Here is a 10,325-nt window from a genome sequence, read left to right on the forward strand (position 1 = left end):
GTCAGCAGAACTGCTACTTTGGACTTCCAAAGGGTGAACTTTGATCTGTTTAGGAGACTGGTTGGCAGAGTCCCTTGGGAGGCAGTCCAGAAGGGCAAAGGAGTCCAGGAAGGCTGGTTGCTATTCAAGAAGGAAACCTTAGAGGCCGAGGAGCAGGCTGTCTCTGTGTGCCAAAAGATGAGCTGGTAGGGAAGAAGACCAGCCTGGCTGAATAGAGAGATTTGGCTGGAACTTGGGAGAAAAGAGGATTTATAACCTTTGAAAGACAGGGCAGGCTACTCAAAAGGACCACAAGGATGCTGTGAAGTTATGCAGGAAGAAAATTAGAAGAGCCAAGCCCAAATAGAGCTGATTCTAGCCACTGATACAGAAGGGAACAAAAAATGCTTCTATAAATACATCAGAACAAAAGGAGGCCTAAGGAGAATCTCCACCTTCTGGTGGATGCAGAGGGATACATAGTGACAGAGGGTGAGGGGAAAGGCTGAGGTACTAAATGACTTCTTTGCCTCAGGCTTTAATAGTGATACCAGTTGTGCTCCAGGTACACACACCCCTGAGCCCAAAGACAGGGACAGGGAGCAGAATTAAGCCCAAATAATCCAAGGGGAAATGGTTAGTGACCACCTACACCACTTAGACATACACAAGTCTATGGGGCCAGATGGGATACACCTAAGGGTGCTGAAGGAGCTGACAAAGGGCATCACTAAGCCACTTTCCATTACCTATCATTATCCTGACTAACTGGGGAGGTCCCAGTTGACTGGAAGTGGGAAAATGTGATGCCCATCTACAAGAAGGACCAGAAGGAGGATCTGGGGAATTACAGGCTTGTCAGTCTGACCTCGGTGCTGGGGAAGGTCATGGAACAGATCATCCTGAGTGCCATCATATGGCACACACAAGACAACCACATCATCAGGCCCAGTGAGCATAGCTTTATGAAAGGCACGTCCTACTTGACCAACCAGATCTCCATATATGAAAAGATGACCCACTTAGTGGATGAGGGAAAGGCTGTGGATGTTGTGTACTTAGTCCTCAGTAAAGCCTTTGACACTGTTTCCCACAGCATTCTCCTGGAGAAGCTGGCTGCTCATGGCTTGGATGGGCATACTCTTTGCTGGGTAAAGAACTGGCTGGATGGCTGGGCCCAAAGAGTTGTGGTGAACAGAGGCAAATCCAGTTGGTAGCCAGTCATGAGTGGTGTTCCCCAGGGCTCAATATTGGGGCCAGTTCTGTTTAATCTCTTTATCAATGATCTGGATTAGGGGATTGGGTGCAGCCCCAGTAAGTTTGCAGACAACACCAACTTAGGTGGGAGTCTTGACCTGCTGGAGGGTAAGAAAGCCATACAGAGGGATCTGGACAGGCTGCATTGTTGGGCTGAGGCCAATTGTGTGAGGTTTAACAAGGCCAAGTGCTGGGTCCTGCACTTGGATCACAACAACCCCAGGCAGTGCTACAGGCTCGGCGAAGAGTGGCTGGAAAGCTGCCTGGTGGAAAGGGATCTGAGGGTGTTGACTGACAGCCAGCTGAACATGAGCCAGCAGTGTGCCCTGGTGGCCAAAAAGGCCAACAGCATCCTGGCTTGTATCAGGAATAGTGTGGCCAGAAGAACTAGAGAGGTGGTTGTGCCACTGTACTCGGCACTGGTGAGGCACCACCTTGAAACCTGTGTTCAGTTTTGGGTCCCTCACTACAGAAAGGACATTGAGGTGCTGGACAGAGTACAGAGGAGGGCAACAAAACTGGTGAAGGGCCTGGAGCACAAGCCTTATGAGGAGTGGCTGAGTGAACTGGGGCTCTTTGGCCTGGAGAAAAGGAGACTGAGGGGACACCTTATCACTGTCTGCAACTACCTGAAAGGAGGTTGCAGCATGGAGGGTGTTGGTCTTTTCTCCCAAGTAGCAAGTGATAGAACAAGAGGAAATGGCCTCAGGTTGCACCAGGGAAGGTTTAGATTGCATATTAGGAAAAATTTCTTCACAAAAAAGGTTGTGAAGCCCTGGAAAAGGCTGCCCAGGGAAGTGGTTGAGTCAACATCCTTGGAGATATTTAAAAGACATATAGATGAGGCTCTCAGGGACATGGCTTAGTGCTGGAGTTAGGTTATGGTTAGACTCAATGATCTTGAGGGTCTCTTAAAACCAAAATGATTCTATTATTCTAAGTTTGCCAACAAAAATGGCCATAACCTTTCCTAAGAAGAGACTTGCGCCAGGGTCAGAGGATCTGGTGCCTGTAAGTGGTGAGCAGGGACAACACAACATTCCACTCTCCCCCTGACACACTGAGTGCTGCTGCATGTCCTGGGAGAAAATAGAGGAATCACTGCAGAAACTCTGCTGTTTCTAGAAGTTCCTCCCTGAAAAGAGTAGCATCCTTCAGACGGTTCGCCAAGCATTGGGGCTGGGCTGAAAGATTCATGCTATATGGCAGGCCTAGGCTTGAGGAAAAATAGTTTGTCTTTGCTAGAGTTAAACAACAGCATGCTTGTGCCTGCTGAACCTTAGTCATTTTACATTATACTGCAATAAACTTTCAGGGTAGTTGCATACATCATGAAAAAAACCCTCTCTGCAGAAATATTTTTCTGACCAACTCTGACTCTATTTTGTAAGAGATGGTAGTTATATAGAAATATCCATGGTGGGCAGATTCCTATGTGTAGATAAATGGTATACTTACCTGAGGTGAAATAATGTACATTTAATGGAAATAATTAGTCATTGCTAATTAGGAAGAGTGCCATGCATCTTATCCTTAAATAACCTTCTAAATAGCTAATTTGTGCCTGTTTCTTTCAGCTCCATCTGAGAGGGATCACAGTGTAAGTTACATATAATGTCTATATAAATCATTCCTATCCTATGGATATGTAAGACCTAAACCTGGCATTACATATACAGCCTGAAACAGACCCTGGGGCAGACTCTGGTGCTCCAGAATAAGTATACAGCTGCTATGAACAACATTCAGATTGTCTCATTTTTCCTGCAGGCCACTGCCTACTTCATGTTTACGAGTTTTTGTCATTTCAGGTAATTTAGGCGAGGTACCCTATGGAGAATATTCTTATCCCGTATATTGCATGGTTCTTCCCCTGAAAAGGCCAGAAGAGAGACTGTGGGATTATGTAGAATTTACTTATGTCAGTTAAAGGAAGAGGAAAGGCCATCACATTGCACATACACAGCAAAGCAGATTCAACTATAGCTTTTCCTAAGCTCTTGAGTCCTGGATTTTTCAACCTTATGGATAGTTTATTTGCAGTATAAAGAGTCAATAAACTTTCTTGGTTTATCCTCAATTTGCTGAAACACTTAAGGTCATGTTTTGAAATAACATAGTTCTTGAGTTCTGAGCTGCTACACAAGAGGCAGAAAGGTATAAACAGTTTAAGGGTGAACATTTAGATAAATTATATTCACAGCTATAACTAACAATGTATCACTGCACTGCTTGAATACCCAAGTCTGACAAGACCACATGTACTAGAGAAACATATTAGTAAAAGCCAGTCCCTCTGCCAAAGTACTCACTAAATACATGTGTCCCATAGGTGGACTCAGCCACGCACCCAAAGGCACTTAGGAGTGCAATTAGGCCATGCTGGTCAGAGGCAAGAACTATTTCAGGTGTAATACCTCAGGAAAGCCTACACAACCTGAATTCTTTCCTAGTGATGTCACATTAATAGCTTCCTTCCCTTACTCATTGGTCAGAAACTGAGAACTGACTAGAAACAGATTAACCAGGAGGCCAAGTAGAAGAGTATTTATAAATAGAGCAGTAATCCTAAAGACTGATATCTGAAAATCAGTATCTATAATAGAAAAACTATTTTTAAGCAGGAAAGATAAAATTCTCTAGATCTAAAAGCTGCTCTCTTCTATCTTAACAGATAATCTTCAGAAGGAATATGAATATCTTCAGAACAAAAATGAAGCCTGTGTTGTATTTGTGTTTGTTTCTTCTTGGACTTCAAGTCCACGGTCAGTATAGTAGGTCCAACCTCAATGACGAACAGCAGGAACAAAACATACCCCATTCCCCAGAAGAACATTCCCAGGCTGAAGGTGAAAACTTGGCTCATGTCAGGATAGCTTCCAGCAATGCTGACTTCGCGTTTAGGTTTTACAAGCAGGTCAGAGAGGAGGCAGGCAACAAGAACAGTTTTTTCTCTCCTTTGAGCATCTCCACTGCCTTTGCAATGCTCTCCCTGGGGGCCAGATCAAACACACTCATTCAGCTGCACGAAGGCCTTGCCTTCAACCTGACAGAGGTGGAGGAGCGGGAAATCCATGAGGGATTTCAGCATCTCCTCCAGCTGCTGAATGACCGTCACCAAGAAGTCCAGGTGACCATACGCAATGCCCTCTTCATAGACAACCGACTGAAACTGCTCCAAAAATTTTTGGATGATGTCACAAATTTTTATTACTCTGAAGTTATTTCTAGTAACTTCCAGAATTCTGAAGATGCTATAAAGGAAATCAATAACTACACAGAAATAAAAACCCATGGGAAAATCGTTGATTTACTCAAGAGTCTTGATCTGAACACCATGATGGTTTTGGTTAACTGCATTTTCTTTAAAGGTGAGTGACAAACTTAAGTAGCAGTTATATACATAAGCTCTGGAAGTTTTATCCAGATCTAAGAAACATAACTTTTTTCACATTGTGAACCCATGCTATTATCTAATGTAAAATATGTCTTTCTACCTTGAAATTACATAAGGAAATATTTGAAAGCCAGATATGAAGAATCATTTTCTATATGAGTAAAACCAAAAGAACCCATAGAAGAACGGATCAATCTCGTAACACTTTTAAGCCAGGTTCAGAGCTGAAAATATTCAGAAAATAGAAGCTTGACTACTTATGATAATTTGTTAAAATGCACAGGTGTTTGGCTGTACAGGACAAGGTCAAGCACAGATCACACTTGTATGAAAACAATAAGCCTGGGGCTTGTACAATGGGAGTCCATGGAAGTTTTACCATTGCCTTAGCAGGCAAAGGCTCAGTTCTCTTCCACAGCAACCCTCAGTCTATATTTTTCTTGTGTGACTTTTATTAGAACCACTGAAATGTTGTAAAGCTTCTTTTCATGGCTAGGGAACAAGCATTGTTAAACTGAGATAGGCTTGTTGTTGCCTTTACAGTTCTAATACAGTATTTTAAGCATCAACTAATGTAACATGCCTTTACTAGTCTGTTTTTCAGTTTATTCAATTCTACATTCCTTCTTTTGTCAAAAGGCTACTGGGAACAACCTTTCAACAATTTGGCGACCAGAGATGATGTCTTCTTGTTGGATGCCAAGAATTCTGTTAAGGTCAAAATGATGCATGAATATAAATACTTCAATATCCATAGGGATGAGAAGTTGTCTTGCTGGGTAGTAGAAATCCCGTACAAAGGAAAAGCTACTGCATTGTTGGTTCTGCCTGATGAAGGGGCAATGAAGCAGGTGGAGGATGCTCTGCTAAAAGAAACAGTATCTAATTGGATGCAATCACTTAAAAAAAGGTATTATTTTAATTGTTGCTTTGTTTAAATATCAAACAGGCTGTAACTACTCATGCAAGTAAGGTAAAGCTTAAGATACCACAGAGTTGATAAGCACAGCTGTGAGGAACAAGCATTGCATAGCTGGTTAACTCAGACAAGGTACTGGACAATTTCCTACCTGAGGGGAACTCTATCCTCAGCTCCTCCAGTCACAGCAGTGGGAATGCTACCAGCCATGAGGATCCCGCACACGGGCATGTTAACCTCAGGACCCCACCTCAAGTAGGAAGAATCCAGTCCAAAAGAAAATACACTTTCTTTTTCTCCAGCCTGGATGATACTTTCCAGTCAGTCACTTTCACAAACCAGCACTGTGTCCCTGTACCACTGATCAGACTGTGGTTGGTGGGACAGGTACCCCAATTTTTGTTTTTCTAACATGAGATTTTTCACTGCCTCGGAAAGCCAAGCCTTAACTTTACAGGCACTTGGGATGGGTGTATACCTGCAACAGCTATCACATTGAGGGATCTTGTAATAATAAACTTTCATTTTTCATTTATTTTCTAAAAGAATCATCTACCTGGACCTTCAAAATTCACCATCTCTGGCTCCTATGATGTTAAGAGCCTTTTTGAGAAAATGGGTGTGACAGAAGTGTTCAGTGACCAGGCTGATCTCTCTGCAGTGGCAGGAAAAAGTCTTTTGAAGGTTTCTAAAGTAAGTATGCAAACAGAGGTGGTAATCAAGAGATGTGTCTGCCTTGCTTACATGCAATTTTTATCTCTGCAAATAGACTGATCCCACTTCTGGAGTGTGGTCATGGCTCACTGATGGCAATAAAGGAAGGAGAAGGTTAGGGATTAAATGTCTCGTTCCTATGGTTTAATAGTAAATTAACTATTTTAGTTGTTAGTTATTTTAGTTATTAAATTAATTATTTTAGTTATTAGTTCTTTGTTTAATATTAAATTAATATTAAATTTACTTCACAGTGATCTTGCAAATTGACTTGAAAATCTCTTAAGAAGAAAACAGATCTGGAAAAGATAACAGGAATAATTTCACAAAAAGCCAGTATAAAATAGTTAATACATGACAAGAGTCATAGTTGTGACATATTTTCTTATCTCATGCATACACTTTTCATAACTGCATTATCTGAACACCTCTGAATTTATATGGACAACAAACTTGTAAGACAGCCCAATTTCACAAATGAGAAAACTGGACACAGACAAATAAAGTGATTTCTTAGTGTCCCAGGGAATATGTGCCTTGTGTCATGAGGGAAGTGATCCTTCTCCTGTATTCTGCACTTGTGAGACCACCTCTAGAATACCGTATCCAGTTTGGGGCTCCCCGGGACAAGGGAGATGTGGACATACTGGAACAGAGCAGCTCTAGTAGAGGGTGAGCAGGATGGCCATGTGGCTGGAGCATGGGATGTATGAGGAGAGGCTGGGACACCTGGAGCTGTTCAGCCAGGAGAAGGGAAGGTGAAGGGGAGTTCTTAGTACTGGCCAGAGATATCTATTAGGAGCGTGCAGAGAAGATGGATCAAGACTTTTCTTGCAGATGCACAGCGACAGGACAAGAGACAATGCACACAAGATAGAAAATGGGAAATTCTCATCAGATACTATGAAAAAAAATTCAGCATGAGGGTGATAAAAAATTTCCGTCCTTGGAAATACTCAGATCCTGACTGAATGAGACCCTGAGCAAGCTTATCTAGTGTCAGAGTTGACCCACTGTGGAGTGGTTGGTTGCATTTGATGACCTCTAGAGGTCCTTACAACCTATGTCATTGAATCATAGTGTGATTCCTCACACTAAAATAATATCTTATTACATGTGTAAACACTTGGATTACAGATATAGAGTGAGTAAATAAAGAAAGGGTAACAGGACCTCATGAGAGGAATTTTCAGATGTGTTATGAACAAAGAAAAAACCATGGAGGACTGACCAAAGACAATGAAATAAGATCACATGAATTTATAAATATTAATTTGCTATCTCTACCATAGAAAGCCCTGTAAAGTCATATCAGTGGGCTGTGTTACAGAAAGACACCATATGAATCTTGTCACTATTGTGTCTTTACAGAAATGATTTTTTTGCATACATAGAAATTGATGCAAAATGAAAATACTCTTCTCCTGTGTTAAATATTAAGGACAAAATCTTACTCTGAGAAGGAACAGAATAAAAACTGTTCTCTATGCTGGCCTGTCTCTGCAAGCAGCCAAGTTCCACTCCGCCAGAGTGTTGAAGAAAACTCCCTGAACTCAGAGCAAACTTTGCTTGCCTTGGAAAGACTAGACATTAATATCTTTTTCACACCAGTTCTACACTCATTCTGTGCTTTCTTTTAAAAACTACCTTCTCACAGTGTTAAAGCAAACAATTTTTTCCCCAGATGCTTCTCACTCTTCTGTACATAGATTTTAATCTTTGCTTCTTTTACAGGCAATTCACAAGGCCATGGTAGCTGTTAGTGAGAACGGCACAGAGGCTGCTGTAGCGACTGTGATAGAAATGGTAACAACATCTGCATTTGCAGAGTTTTCTCTTCCTCCTCACATCACATTCAACAGGCCTTTCCTGATTATGATTTTTGACAAAACCACCAACAGCATCCTCTTCATGGGGAAAACTGTGAACCCAGCTGCCATAGAAGACTAGGCCAGAGCACTTGCACTCCCGGTGCAAAGAAGATTGTTTGTGCACATCTCAGGGACTTCTTTGCAAAAAGTGACTAGAATTGGTCCCTAATTAACAAATAAGTAAATGTAACATGAAGTGTTCTTCACTTACAAGCAGACAGCTGAGGACAAGCGTGAGTGGGCCATGTTTCAAAATGTCCCAGGCCAAATAGGCAGCCATGGGATCTTCAACAAACATTTCCCTACCTCACCTACTCATCACTGGTGCCACACAGTCCCTTGCATGCAGATAAACCTTCCTACTCCTGTCTGAGAAACTCCCTGTGTCTCCCATTTCCTGCATGTCAAGTCCTCAGTTCAGAAACCACAAATCTATAGCCCTTCTGCTGAGAAACCATCCTTTTCCTCCCTCTCATTCTGCTGTGAATCCCTGGAGAAGTCTCTTTCCTCTTCAAAGCCCTTCCAGGGCTCAGTGACTAAGAGTGGAAAAAGAAATTTCTGATGCTTCTGAGTAAGTAACTTCCAGCTAATGATGTTGCCCTCCACCTGCTTCTGCAAGTTAGGCTGATGAGTGCTTCCAAGAGGTTCCTCTCCATTAGATGATGTTTGGGGTGCAGCAAGGTGACTCAGACTTCTTCCTGAGCACTGAATAGACAGAAGGTGGTGTTACCACCAGCACGATGTGAACTGAGAGCTGTGCTGTGGCAGATTAATTTCATTTATTTACAATTAAAAATAGAGTAGGATAGTAATAAAGACATAATTAAAAACACCTTCCTCCCACCCCTCCCTTCTTCCCTGGCTCAATTTTATTCCTAACTCCTCAACCTCCTCCCCCTGAGTGATGAAGGGGAATAGGGAATGGGGGCTGTGGTCATTTTATAACACTTAATCTCTGCCACTCCTTCCTCCTCCTATTCTTACCCTGCCCCAGTGTGGTCTGCCTCCCACTTTAAATGCTCCAGCATGGGTCTTTCCTACAGGGTACAGTCTATCAGAATCAGACTGCTTCCATGTGAACTCCTCTTCAAGGGGCCACAGGAGGTCTTGTCAGGAGCCTGCTCCAGCATGGGCTTTCCACAAACTGCAGCTTCCTTTGGGGCACTTCCCCTTGCTCTGGTGTGGGGTCCTCTGCTGCACTGTGAGTATCTGCTCCACCACAGTCCTCCATGAGCTTCATGTTGACAGCTTGCATCACCACAGTCCTCTCCAAGGGCTGCAGGGGAATCTCTCTGGAGCACTTCCTCCCCACCTTCTTCATTGTCCTGCATGTCTGTGGGGATGCTTCTCTCACTTTTTTTTTACTCCTCCCTCTCACAGCTGCTGCTCAGTTTTTACCATTTCTTAAATACGCTTTCCCAGAGGTGCCACCATCTTGGTTGAGGGGCTCAGCTGTGTCCTGCGGTGCATCTGTTGGAACCAGCTGGAACCCTGGGTCCAGCATAGGGCAGCCTTGGGCTCTCCTCACAGAGGTTGTCCAGCAGTTCCCTGATGCCAGCACCTGAGCACAAACACTCAATACACAGAAACGCAGTCCTAAGTAAGATAACATTAAATTCACTCAGGGAAAGGACGTTTAATGGATGGGTAGAACACTTTGATGGCACTAACGAACTCTCAGGAGCTGCCATTAGGATCCCTTCACAGCGTCATCTCAGCATCAAGAACTGCTGGACCTCCATGCACTTTGCAAGCACACCTCAAGCTCAGTGACAGCACCTCCTCCCAATGTTTCCAGTCACAGGTCTGCTTTCTTCCTGGGGAGGCACAGGAATCAAAACCTTACCTGAGAGGTCCTTGGGCTCCCTGCCACTTTAGGATTGGCTGGGGCAGAAATGTTAAGTGCTTCTGCCGTGGTGGCTTGGCTTGGGAAAGCTCTGACAGGTTGTATGGATGGGAGAAAACCAGAGTGTGTGTATTTGCAGTGAGAGATAATGGGGCCTTACACGTGGGCAAGCACAGACCCTTTCACAGACCTATGGGAAAAAAAAAGAACACAACCTCTGCTCAACCTATTCACACAGGCCTAAAGATCTGCTTAATGTAAAATCTTTTCTCTATAATCATTCCCTTGTTTCCAGATTTTTAAAAAAGAAAACCAGCAATGCTTGAAAATGCCCTATGGAAA

General features: G+C 43.1%; 1 protein-coding gene across 1 annotated transcript; it reads left to right on the top strand.

The window, feature by feature from the left end:
• Window positions 1-3,943: 3,943 nt before the first annotated feature.
• Window positions 3,944-8,216, top strand: LOC309442647 (alpha-1-antitrypsin-like; the record flags this gene model as incomplete). Its single annotated transcript, XM_082058711.1, is given in 5 exon segments — window positions 3,944-4,607; window positions 5,273-5,543; window positions 6,099-6,115; window positions 6,118-6,245; window positions 8,001-8,216. Coding segments are annotated over 5 exon segments (1,290 nt in total). The 5' UTR covers window positions 3,944-3,949.
• Window positions 8,217-10,325: the final 2,109 nt, after the last annotated feature.

This window comes from Streptopelia decaocto, assembly GCF_964273445.1.
Source record: "Streptopelia decaocto genome assembly, chromosome: 7".
NCBI classification, from domain to species: Eukaryota; Metazoa; Chordata; class Aves; order Columbiformes; family Columbidae; genus Streptopelia; species Streptopelia decaocto.